Source organism: Mobula hypostoma, chromosome 13 (genome assembly GCF_963921235.1).
Source record: "Mobula hypostoma chromosome 13, sMobHyp1.1, whole genome shotgun sequence".
In the NCBI taxonomy this organism is placed as follows: domain Eukaryota; kingdom Metazoa; phylum Chordata; class Chondrichthyes; order Myliobatiformes; family Myliobatidae; genus Mobula; species Mobula hypostoma.
In genome coordinates, this window is record NC_086109.1 from 25,793,885 (window position 1) to 25,806,572 (window position 12,688).

The 12,688-nt window shown below is 38.7% G+C and overlaps 1 protein-coding gene across 2 annotated transcripts in view; it reads right to left on the reverse strand.

Annotated features, from left to right (window-relative positions):
* Positions 1–848: 848 nt before the first annotated feature.
* Positions 849–12,688, reverse strand: part of LOC134355503 (striatin-interacting protein 1 homolog) — a 74,224-nt gene continuing 62,384 nt past the window's right edge. Inside the window, exons 21-23 of one of the 2 annotated variants that reach the window (XM_063065476.1) lie at positions 12,308–12,551; positions 8,937–9,002; positions 849–3,527 (exon numbers count right to left, since the gene is read on the reverse strand). In XM_063065476.1, coding sequence (XP_062921546.1) covers positions 8,960–9,002; positions 12,308–12,551 — 287 coding nt within the window. In that variant the 3' untranslated portion in view covers positions 849–3,527; positions 8,937–8,959. Of the gene's footprint in view, positions 3,528–6,360; positions 6,438–8,936; positions 9,003–12,307; positions 12,552–12,688 lie in introns of those variants that run through there. The other variant, XM_063065477.1, reaches the window with a different exon arrangement.

Sequence of the window (12,688 nt, forward strand, 5' to 3'; positions counted from 1 at the left end):
GGTTGTCTGCGAGGAAATCAAGAAGGATCCAGTTGCACAGGGAGAGACAGAGGCCAGGTCTTGGAGCTTAGTAATGAGCACCATGATGATGATAGCACTGAATTCTAGATTGTAATCAATTAATGGCATCCTGACGTATGTATCTTTAATGTCCAGATGTTCCAGAGCTGAATGAAGAGCCAATTAAATATTGTCTGCTATTAATCTGTTGTGATGGTAGGCAAATTGGAGAAAATCCAGGCCACTCTTCAGGCAGGAATTCACATGCTTCAAGACCATCCTCTCAAAACACTTCATCACAGTAGAACTAAGTGCTACTGGATGATAGACATTGTGGAAGTAACCACGTCCCTTCCTGAGCACTGGTATGATTGAAGCCTACTTGAAGCAGATGGGTACCTCAGACCGCCAAAGTGAGAGGATGACGTCTGTAAATACTCCAGTCTGTTGATTAGTGCAAGTATTTATTACTTGGCCAGGTGCACCATCTGGGCCAGATGCTTTCTGTGGACTTATCCTCCTGAAGGATATTCTTAGAGACTGAGTCTAAGATTACAGAGCCATTAAGGGCTATTGGGATTCATGAAGTTGCCTCCATGCTCTGTCAGTCAAAGGGAACTTAACTGACTTGCTTAACATCCATATCCTTTGATTCGTTTTGCATCCTCCACAATTTACTTTCCTTCCTATATTTATATCATCAGAAAATATATAGTCAGAGCCTTTTTCTCAAGGCAAGGATTCTAGAACTAGAAGGCACAGGCTTCAGGCAAGATGGTTGAAATGTGTATGAAAATACAAGATAACACTGATGCAGACATGTTTTATACATTTAACAAGGTGCTTTATTAATGCAACAGAGTTAGGCAGTTTTACAATGTTCCTCGTCAGCCAGGTCATACTGTCCGTGAACTCGCTGTCGGTTGCCTCCATATGCTCCAGTATTTGTTTTTTTTTTGTTTTAAGTCATGCGCGAGAGCCAAGAGCAATTCCTTTTAAGTTTTTCTACTCCGTAACTGGACAAACACGCACTAAGTATACCGTTTCCTCTTCGCTTGTTTTCTGTGTGTCCTGCGTGTGCCCAGTAGAGGAGATTTGCCCAAATATCCGTGTTAGTGTGGACAGAGATATTTTGAAAAACGCTTAGTGTGTACGCCTAATTTTTACTCGAAACCAGCGTTTTCAAGATTATCTGGCGTAGTGAGGACGTAGCCTTAGAGTAGTAGGTTTTTCACACAAAAGGTCTGAAACAAACTGTCAGAGGACATGGTACGGGCAGATACAATTATAACATTTCAAAGGCATTTGGACAGGAAAGGCATAAAGGGATACAGTCCTCATGAGGCAATTGAGATTAGAGGAAATAGGCTTTATAATTGGCATGGATAAGGTGGGCCAAAAGGACCAATTTCTGTACTGTACACTAATATGATTCTAAATTTAGCAACTATATAGAAACATAGAAAACAATACAGGCCCTTTGGTCCACAAAGCTGTGCTGAACATGTCCTTACCTTAGAAATTACCTAGGGTTACCCATAGCACTCTGTTTTTCTAAGCTCCATGTACCTATCCAGGAGTCTCTTAAAAGACCCTATCATATCCGCCTCCACCACTGTCGCTGGCAGCCCATCCCACGCACTCACCACTCTCTGCGTAAAAAAACGCAACTCTGACATCTCCTCTGTACCTGCTTCCAAGAACCTTAAAACTGTGCCCTCTCATGCTAGCCATTTCAGCCCTGGGAAAAAGCCTTTGACTATCCACACGGTCAATGCCTCTCATCTTATACACCTCTATCAGGTCCATCTGCCACTTCTCAGCCCAGTTTTTCATCCTATCAATGTAACATCTGACAGCCCTCCACACTATCCACAACACCCCCAACCTTTGTGTCATCAGCAAATTTACTAACCCATCCCTCCTTTTCCTCATCCAGGTCATTTATAAAATTCACCAAGAGTAGGGGTCCCAGAACAGATCCCTGAGGTACACCAGTGGTCACTGACTTCCATGCAGAATATGACCCATCTACAACCACTCTTTGCCTTCTGTGGGCAAGCCAGTTCTGGATCCACAAAGCAAAGTCCCCTTGCATCCCATGCCTCCTTATTTTCTCAATAAGCCTAGCATGGGTACCTTATCAAATGCCTTGCTGAAATCCATATCCACTACATCTATAGCACTACCTCCATCAATGTGTTTAGTCACATCCTCAAAAAATTCAATCAGGCTCGTAAGGCACAACCTGCGTTTGACAAAGCTATGCTGACTATTCCTAATCATATTATGCCACTCCAAATGTTCATAAATCCTGCCTCTCAGGATCTTTACCATCAACTTACCAACCACTGAAGTAAGATTCACTGGTCTATAATTTCCTGGGCTATCTCTACTCCCTTTCTTGAATAAGGGAGCAACATCCACAACCCTCCAATCCTCCGGGACCTCTCCCGTCCCCATTGATGATGCAAAGATCATCACCAGAGGCACAGCAATTTCCTCTCTCACCTCCCACAATAGCATTCGGTTCATCTCGTCCGGTCCCGGTGACTTATCCAACTTGATGCTTTCCAAAAGCTCCAGCACATCCTCTTTCTTAGTATCTATATGCTCAAGCTTTTCAGTCTGCTGTAGGTCACCCCTACAATTGCCAAGATCCTTTCACATCTTTGATGTCTTCATCAAAATCAGTCATATCATTTGAGGGGGAAAAAAAAAATCGAGATCCCAGTATTGATCCCTGCAAAACCTGACAACCAGAAAAAAAATCCATTTATGCCTGATTTTGTTTCCCAGTTAGACAGCCAATCCTCTTTACCCTGCCACTACACAACTTCCAGCATGAGTTAATTTTTTTTCCCCCAGAATAACCCTTTATATAGGCATCTTCTCAAATGCTTGCTGGAATTTAAATACAGTACACATTTCTTTAATTTTATGTATTCCTTAATGCTCTAACCCCTTGGAGGCAGCAGTTTCACATCACATTAAATGATATTATGAACACCTTCAACTGACTTAATTTCACATTACTGTCAGATTTGTCTGGTTTAGTATGGGCCAACATCCCATAGCACAGAAAATACTTGAATGAAATTTTGTTGTTTCTTCCTTCCAAACAGCTCAGTGAACTCAACTACATCGTGACTAGTATTAGCTAAATGTTCCTATGTCTTTAGAATAAATCTGGTCAATTATCCATTACAAATTATGGTCTGCCCTCTTGTGGTCCAAGGATTTATTGTTACAGAAAATTACACAGATATTCCAGAAATTCACTGCTTTTCAGTCCATTTATTCCAATCTACGGAAGTTAAACTTCCACGTTTAAACGATCTATCCTTCATGTGGATATGATTTGATATCAGAGGAAATTGTTAAACTGGATAAAGGCCAATTATAACATTATTACGCAGAGGCAACACACAAAATGCTGCTGGAACTTTGCAGGTCAGGCAGCATCTATGGAGGGAAACACAGTGGATGCTTCCAGCTGATACCCTTCATCTGTAGTCCAATACCTTCTGTTGAGGAAGAAAGACAAGGATATTAAGGTTTGGGAATGTTGGATTACGAAAATGTTACAAATTATAGTCAAAATAAAAGCAATTGTGAAGTTTAGGAAGCAACCTTGAGAATATAAAGGAATAAAAAAACGGACAAGGAATCAGGTGCAATAAAAGGGGCCGTTAAATATCCTTGGCAAGTAGAACTAAGGAAGGTCCCAACCATTTTATACATATATTAAGACTTAGAGGGTAACTAGAGAGAGTGTAAGACCATCCAAAAAGGGTACTTATATCACAGGAGGTAGGAAAGGTACCATAAAGTATACTTAGCCTTGGTGTTTGCAATGGAGAAGATAAAGAGATCATAGAGGGCTTTCCTCTATATTTTAAAGGCCTAAGATGGTTTTTAATTAACAACTGCAAAGAAAGAAGAGGCATACGTCACAAAGGGAGAAGCAAGCAGAGATTATATGCATAGGTAATCGAAGTCAATGGTACTAGTGGTGAAACAATGAAAATTGGGAATGCACCAGTGATGGAGATTTTAATGTGCTAGCTACTATGCATCATATAATATACATAGAAACATAGAAAATAGGTGCAGGAGTAGGCCATTCGGCCCTTCGAGTCTGCACCTCCATTTATTATGATCATGGCTGATCATCCAACTCAGAACCCCACCCCAGCCTTCCCTCCATACCCCCTGATCCCCGTAGCCACAAGGGCCATATCTAACTCCCTCTTAAATATAGCCAATGAACTGGCCTCAACTGTTTCCTGTGGCAGAGAATTCCACAGATTCACCACTGTGTGAAGAAGTTTTTCCTAATCTCGGTCCTAAAAGGCTTCCCCTTTATCCTCAAACTGTAACCCCTTGTTCTGGACTTCCCCAACATCGGGAACAATCTTCCTGCATCTAGCCTGTCCAATCCCTTTAGAATTTTATGCATTTCAATCAGATTCCCCCTCAATCTTCTAAATTCCAACGAGTACAAGCCCAGTTCATTCAGTCTTTCTTCATATGAAAGTCCTGCCATCCCAGGAATCAATCTGGTGAACCTTCTTTGTACTCCCTCTATGGCAAGGATGTCTTTCCTCAGATTAGGGGACCAAAACTGCACACAACACTCCAGGTGTGGTCTCACCAAAGCCTTGTACAACTGCAGTAGTACCTCCCTGCTCCTGTACTCGAATCCTCTCACTATAAATGCCAGCATACCATTCGCCTTTTTCACCGCCTGCTGTACCTGCATGCCCACTTTCAATGACTGGTGTATAATGACACCCAGGTCCCGTTGCACCTCCCCTTTTCCTAATCGGCCACCATTCAGATAATAATCTGTTTTCCTATTTTTGCCACCAAAGTGGATACCTTCACATTTATTCACATTAAATTGCATCTGCCATGAATTTGCCCACTCACCCAACCTATCCAAGTCACCCTGCATCCTCTTAGCATCCTCCTCACAGCTAATACTGCCACCCAGCTTCGTGTCATCCGCAAACTTGGAGATGCTGCATTTAATTCCCTCATCCAAGTCATTTATATTGTAAACAACTGGGGTCCCAGCACTGAGTCTTGCGGTACCCCACTAGTCACCGCCTGCCATTCTGAAAAGGTCCCGTTTATTCCCACTCTTTGCTTCCTGTCTGCTAATCAATTCTCCATCCACATCAATACCTTACCCCCAATACCGTGTGCTTTAAGTTTGCACACTAATCTCCTGTGTGGAACCTTGTCAAAAGCCTTTTGAAAATCCAAATATACCACATCCACTGGTTCTCCCCTATCCACTCTACTGGTTACATCCTCAAAAAATTCTATGAGATTCATCAGACATGATTTTCTTTTCACAAATCCATGCTGACTTTGCCTGATGATTTCACCGCTTTCCAAATGTGCTGTTATCACATCTTTGATAACTGACTCCAGCAGTTTCCCCACCACCGACGTTAGGCTAACTGGTCTATAATTCCCCGGTTTCTCTCTCCCTCCTTTTTTAAAAAGTGGGGTTACATTAGCCACCCTCCAATCCTCAGGAACTAGTCCAGAATCTAATGAGTTTTGAAAAATTATCACTAATGCATCCACTATTTCTTGGGCTACTTCCTTAAGCACTCTAGGATGCAGACCATCTGGCCCTGGGGATTTATCTGCCTTCAATCCCTTCAATTTACCTAACACCACTTCCCTACTAACAAGTATTTCGCTCAGTTCCTCCATCTCACTGGACCCTCTGTCCCCTACTATTTCTGGAAGATTATTTATGTCCTCCTTAGTGAAGGCAGAACCAAAGTAATTATTCAATTGGTCTGCCATGTCCTTTCTCCCCATATCAATTCACCTGTTTCTGTCTGTAGGGGACCTACATTTGTCTTTACCAGTCTTTTCCTTTTTACATATCTATAAAAGCTTTTACAGTCAGTTTTTATGTTCCCTGCCAGTTTTCTCTCATAATCTTTTTTCCCCTTCCTAATTAAGCCCTTTGTCCTCCTCTGCTGAACTCTGAATTTCTCCCAGTCCTCAGGTGAGCCACTTTCTCTGGCTAATTTGTATGCTTCTTCTTTGGAATTGATACTATCCCTAATTTCTCTTGTCAGCCACGGGTGCACTACCTTCCTTGATTTATTCTTTTGCCAAACTGGGATGAACAATTGTAGTTCATCCATGCAACCTTTAAATGCTTGCCATTGCACATCCACCGTCAATCCTTTAAGTGTCATTTGCCAGTCTATCTTAGCTAATTCACATCTCATACCTTCAAAGTTACCCCTCTTTAAGTTCAGAACCTTTGTTTGTCATACAGATGACAGCCAGAGAGGAATGCAATTTGTTCATTCATTTGGTACTGTGTCATTTTTGCAAGAGGCTTCTGCTTCAAATTGCAAGTTAAACATTCTTCTCCCCTTCTACAATTGCATCACCTAGTGGACAAAATTATGCACAGTACCAATAAAAGCCCACTTTGAGTGAAATATAATTATATACATTTTATTATATATGCACTCCATCTTTTACAAATAATCACACATCTTCCAACAATGATTTGAACCAACTGCATATACTGTAAATGCTTATCATTAAAGTTTTTGTGTACTTTAAATGAAGAGGCTTTAGAAGGGTTAAGACTGCTATTAAGGATTTTCACTGAAGCTAAAAACAATTTTTACAATACTGGCAAGTATCAACCTTGATGAACTGAACTAAAGGGGCATTGTTACATGTGGCAGGTGTATTTGCATATTGCTTTAAACGTCCACCCAGTCTCTAATACAAGAACACCTCAAAACCTGCGATAACTTTCAAGGATGTTCTTTTTGGATTTAGTGATTTTAGTTTCTAATGTCATTTTATCTTTCTTTATGTGTTGATGCATATTGAGGTAGAACGGCACACCTCTAGCTGTCATCCAGTACTTCTTTTCTCCATAAACACTGCTTATCCTCAACACATTTCCCCTCAAATCCCATGTTTCAGTTACTATTTTAAAGATGTTTGGCTGCAGTTAAATCACTAATGTTTTTTGACACTACTATCCCTTCTTTCAATTGCTGTAATTCATCATTTTCTTTTCCTCTTGCACTGTTCTTTATAAAAGAAAATTGCAAGTGTCAGCAATGATTTCTGTATCAAAACCTTTGAGTTTCCATGTTAGAACCATTGCAGACATGGTATATGTATTTCATTTCACTATATTTTCTTTCTACTTACTCTTAACAAAATTCATCAAAACATCAAACACTTCTACCAAGTCTCAGTTTAATCCCTTTTGTAAGGACTACCACCCCAATTCATTCATATATTTTATCCTAGTACCACTCTTCTGTACCCTCTCCAAGCAAATGATATATTTCCTATTGAGTGACGCCCAGAGTTAAATACAATACTCCAGCTGTGTTGTATGGACTGGAAATTGATAGTTCTTCACTGGGCTCTGTTTCTGCTTCTGCATACTGTTAGTAACTCAGTTTGGAAATTGAAAATGCCGCTGTGAACTGAGCATCCACACAGCAGAAGATGCCCGCAGCCCTGCAGCAGCTGACAAATCCATCCTGCCAGCCTCCCACACACTTGAATGTATGTACAGATTCTGCCAAATAAGCCATGGAGCACTTGTGTCAACATTGGAAATATGAGAATACAATAATGTAAAAATATCACTGAGCAAAGTCACCGCTAAACAGATGATGGGGGAAACAGCTATGTGCAAGCATGGATGTGGACAATCCATTTTAGATGTTAATGTTGTAGGAGGGTGGAAAAGAAAAGAGCAGCACCTGGTTCAAAAGAGGAAGAGCCACAGAAAAGAAACAGCCCCATCAGCCCATCAAGTCATCAAACATCCTAATTTTTAAATTACAGTGAATAAAATATATTTAGATTTTATTTCTATAATCATTGTTTTATTTATATATTTTATATATAAATAGAAAACTACACTAATCATGCACAAATCATACTTATTGTACCCACATTCCCATTAACTCCGCTTTGAGTCTAGCACTAATTTACACATTGGGACAACTTGCAGGTGTTTTGAACTAACTAACCAGTGCAACTTTGAGGTGTGGAAGGAACTAGGAACACACAGATGAAGCCCATTTGGCACAGGGAGAAATTCAAACAATACAAACAGCACCCTTGGTTTGGATTGAACCTGATCACTGAAGCTGAGTCTGCAGGTATCCTGACTTCAATGGTTTGCAGCCCTAAATGTCTGGATATGATAAAACTACAGAGTTTCTGAAACAGATAAACTGAGCTAAGTATTCCCTGATTTATGCCAAACTATTTTAAATTTCTTGTCAAACCTTTTGTTTTCTCTGACCTACAGGGAAGCTTCTCTAACTAATCAACTGCTTCCCTGTGACCATTAGCATGCCTTTTCTTGTACATTCTCTAAATTCTTCAGTGTTGTGCCCAGAAAAATAGAGCTAATGAAGCTAAACCAGTGTTTACTAAGCTGAATCTTAGCTAAAGTTAAAACCAGAGGTTCCAAGCAGGGGTTCCCAACCTTTTTTTATGGACCAATACCATTAAGCAAGGGGTCTGCAGACACCAGGTTGGTAATTCCGGCTGTGAAGGGATTAGCAAACACTTAGAATCTAATTGACCTGCCTTTCATCATGCATATTTCATGAACAGTTCTCTCTTAAAAAAACTCTACAAAAGCAGGAATCTGCATTTAGAACTTTAAATCCTGTCACTGGACAAGAACACCACATTGGTTTATTTAACAACAGTAAAGCAAACCCATCTTCATATCAGAACAAATTTCATAAATAGGGAATACAAGCTTGTGAGATTCAGTAGTGGACAGCTTAGTGCATATTATGCCTAAATGGAAATACACTTGAAGAATCAGAGTAGGAGAAATATCCCAAAGTTTCAGTAAGTATATGAAATGTGAGCAGATCTATTACCTGCATTTCCAAAGGAGGTTTTCTTAAAACTTTGTTCTTGGTGAGGAGTTTTTGTATGTTCTTTTACTGAAGGGGCAAAGAAAGGTTTTTCACTTATTGGCAGGATATTGAGAAACACTGCACTTTCCACCACGTGTAGAATTTAAACACAAATGGTCATAAGGCAATGAAAAGAAAAAGCAATTTGAACTTTTTGACATTTCTAATATGAACAAGTAAACTTATCACTTTCAAGAGCTGGACCTTGATGGATCAATGTTCCAAGCCACACACCACCCTGACTTGGAAATTTATTGCTGGTTCTTTATTGTTGCTGAGTTTAAATTCTGAAACTTCATTGTGAGAGTACCTTCATCAGAATGACTTCAGCGGATCAACATGTGGATAACCACCACCTTCTTAAGCATCATTAGGGTTGGGCCATAAATTGATGGTCTTACAAATAATTCCCTCATCTGAATAATGAACTTTAAGATAATCAACAGTACTGGAGTTATTAGAGATGTAAGGCAATATTTTAGTACAGGACTGACAGATGCATTAAATGTGGCAAAGGAAATAATCTGGGTAGGTGGGCTGGATTGGCTGAAACTGTTGCTATTTTTATTACCTACCACTAAAAGCACTCATACCATTGTTATATTCAGCTCTAACTATCACAATACTGGATATCTGCAATTCTCCAGCATTATAAGCTTCTTTTACCACAATGATCCCCGGTGCAACCTTAAGCTCAATCATTCCCTTTCTGACTAAGCATCTCCGCATCTCATTCCTTTGAATGTTTCTCCAAAACCCATCTTTATGTCACAACATTTCCTTTGGGTTGATGTCCATTTTATTCCCATATACCTCACAAAGACCATATTTTTCAAAACATCAACAGCCTATTAGAAAAGACAAAGTAAACATAAAAAGATACAACTCCATTAAAAAAGAATTCAAAAACAAATTTTACAGAAATTACCTACTTTACTGACATACATAAAACCTTGTGTTAAATATCCACATCTATATTAATACAGCACCATAACAAGGGATACAGTGTGATTGCATTTTGTAGCAATGCTTTGACAGAAATGTCCTAAATTTCAAGGAACCTTTAGTTACTCAGATTAATATGCCTTGCAGGTCTAAATTAACAGAAACTCCATGGTCCAGCAGACCTTATTCAGCATTTTGAAGGAAGGAAAATAAAACAGATGTACTACAGTTATCCCAATTTATAGAATAGCAGACAGAAGTATTGAGGGATTGGTGCAAGTAACTAGGTGAAGAAGCATTTTTAGTTAAAATTTACATATGTAGGTATTCAACCACCAAAGCTAGAGGTGGGAATGTGCAAAGATTGATCAGGTCCTTATCGAATGCTGGAAATATAGAAAATGTGAAAACAGTAACATGAATATTTCAATTGATAACTGATGTGCTGCTGATTTCTAGCATTTGCACTCTTAGTTTTGGCTCTTCTGATAAATAACCAGATGTTAAGAACATTTTATATTGCAAAATTAAAATATCCTTATTATTTGAGAGCTAATAAGAGGCATAGAGTGCATCAGTGCAGTAATGTTGATAAACCATTTTCACAGCTTAGTGTATCATCCACAATGCTCAAGTCACGAAAGAGCAGATAGCTTGATATCAATAAAATTTCAATAATTCCTCATCCATTTCACTAAACATATGGTTGCTTGAGGGCACATTCTCCAATATGGGAAAAAAACAATTTCCTTTTTTACCCTGTAAACACTACTCATAGTCTGAAATGTTTTAACCTAATGGTTGAGGAATGTTTACACATTCAAAATACACGTCACAGTTTTCAATGATTTTTCAATATTATTGTAATAAGTTACTGTATCACACATTCCTAGTGTACAAGAATGAACTTGAGTCTCGATCTCCAAAACTAGCTTCATGGTAAAAACAAGTGAAACTTTGCATCATGCATTAAATAATGTATTCAGCAAACTGACAAGGCTAACATTCAAACTAAGGTATATAAAACAGTAATGTTTTGTCACATCATCGTAGATAACAATTCTCAGTGTGCTTAACATTGGCAAAAGGCCATTAGGAATTATTACGTATTCTAAATTCGCATGGATTCTTTGCATTTGGATTTAAAGTTGCATAATCAGTTGAATTTAGTTTACCAGAATCCTCAACAATGAAAGTGAATTGGGGGAGTTTTGATCTGTTGAAATTTCATAAAATGGAAGTTAATGGCAAATAATTCACACCACCAAAATCCTACACATGGGAATGAAAAAGATGGGCTAAACTCACTGCAGTTCTCCAAAACTATTTTAGTTCACCGGAATTCCATAAGCTCTGGTACAATGGAATTCAATACTGTGGGATTCCTGGACTTGTACTTTTTGAATGGACAATCATAATTTTGGTCATGACCAGGTGAGAAGAGCAAAAATACATTAAATTACACAACTAAACTTCAATTCACAATGACTGAGATTTGTACGAGGGTTAGAAAATCTGCCATTACATAATGATTAAATAGGAACAATTCAAAAAATACACCAGATCACAATGCTACTAATCCCTCAGTTGACCACATCGCATGAAGCAGCTCTTCATGTTTACTAAGAAATACGGTAAGCCCATAATACTTATGAAACTAAAACAGGTTAAAAAAGATAAAATTAATCAAGTTGATATCTTGAACAAATGAAGAATTCCACAGTTTTAAGGTCCTGGGAGAAAGTAAGGTTTGTGATGATTATCTAAACTGGGAATTGCGAGGAGACAAAATTAAAAATAAATCAAGGACAGTTACATCAAAAAGCATTGTATTTGCATTCTTTGTCACCAAAAAGTATATTTGGTCCATTCAGAAGTAAAAAATAATCAATTAACAGTAAATATCCAATTGAGAACTAGTCTAGTCACTTGACTCAATTTGCCATAGTAGTGGTGGATAATAATTGGTTGCCCTTTTGCTGGCAACCTTTAGGGTGATATTCTTGCTTAATTTTAGCAATCAAAGTACAAAACTGTTTCTTATTGTTTTTTCACTCATTCTACTTTCTCATCAGAATTAGTGGGCATGATTGTCTTCCGGAACCTTAACTATATAATGTGAGAAGCAATTAAGGTGCTCAATCATCTGCCTCACCTCAAGCTAAAGGATGCCTCACCCAATATCTACAAAAGCATTTTCCAGCAGGTCCTCATTGTATGGCATTTAGCCTCAAACCATAAATTAATAGATAGAAAGTAACTTTGCTAGAATTCTTGTCATAAATTAAACACTATGATCTCTCACAGCCTGCAAAACCTAGCAACTTACTGTATTTATACACTGTTACAAACAATAGACTAATGTACAAAATAGAACTGGAAATTACTGCAAAAGCTCTTCCCAGCTGATTGGCTTTGAGAAAACTTCTCTTTCAAGCCAAAGATCATAGTTCATTTGGAATTCTTCTGGTAATACGAGCTGTTGCCCCAGGACGCTCTGTAAACAGTTATCCACTGGGGCAAAATCAGGGTTGCTTGGGTTTTTGTCATATCTGCGACTGTTAAACCGTTCGATGTTGGCTCTCAATGCACATTCCTCTGCTTGAAAATCCCACGGACGGGCATCAAGATCTAAAAATAATAATTGTAAACATCAGAAAACTGTACTTAAAACATAATTTAAATGCATTTCCACCAGGTTTTCTGGTGTGTCACAGATTTAGCTTGTGGTCATGAAAAATCTATTCCAGAACACTAATACCATCACG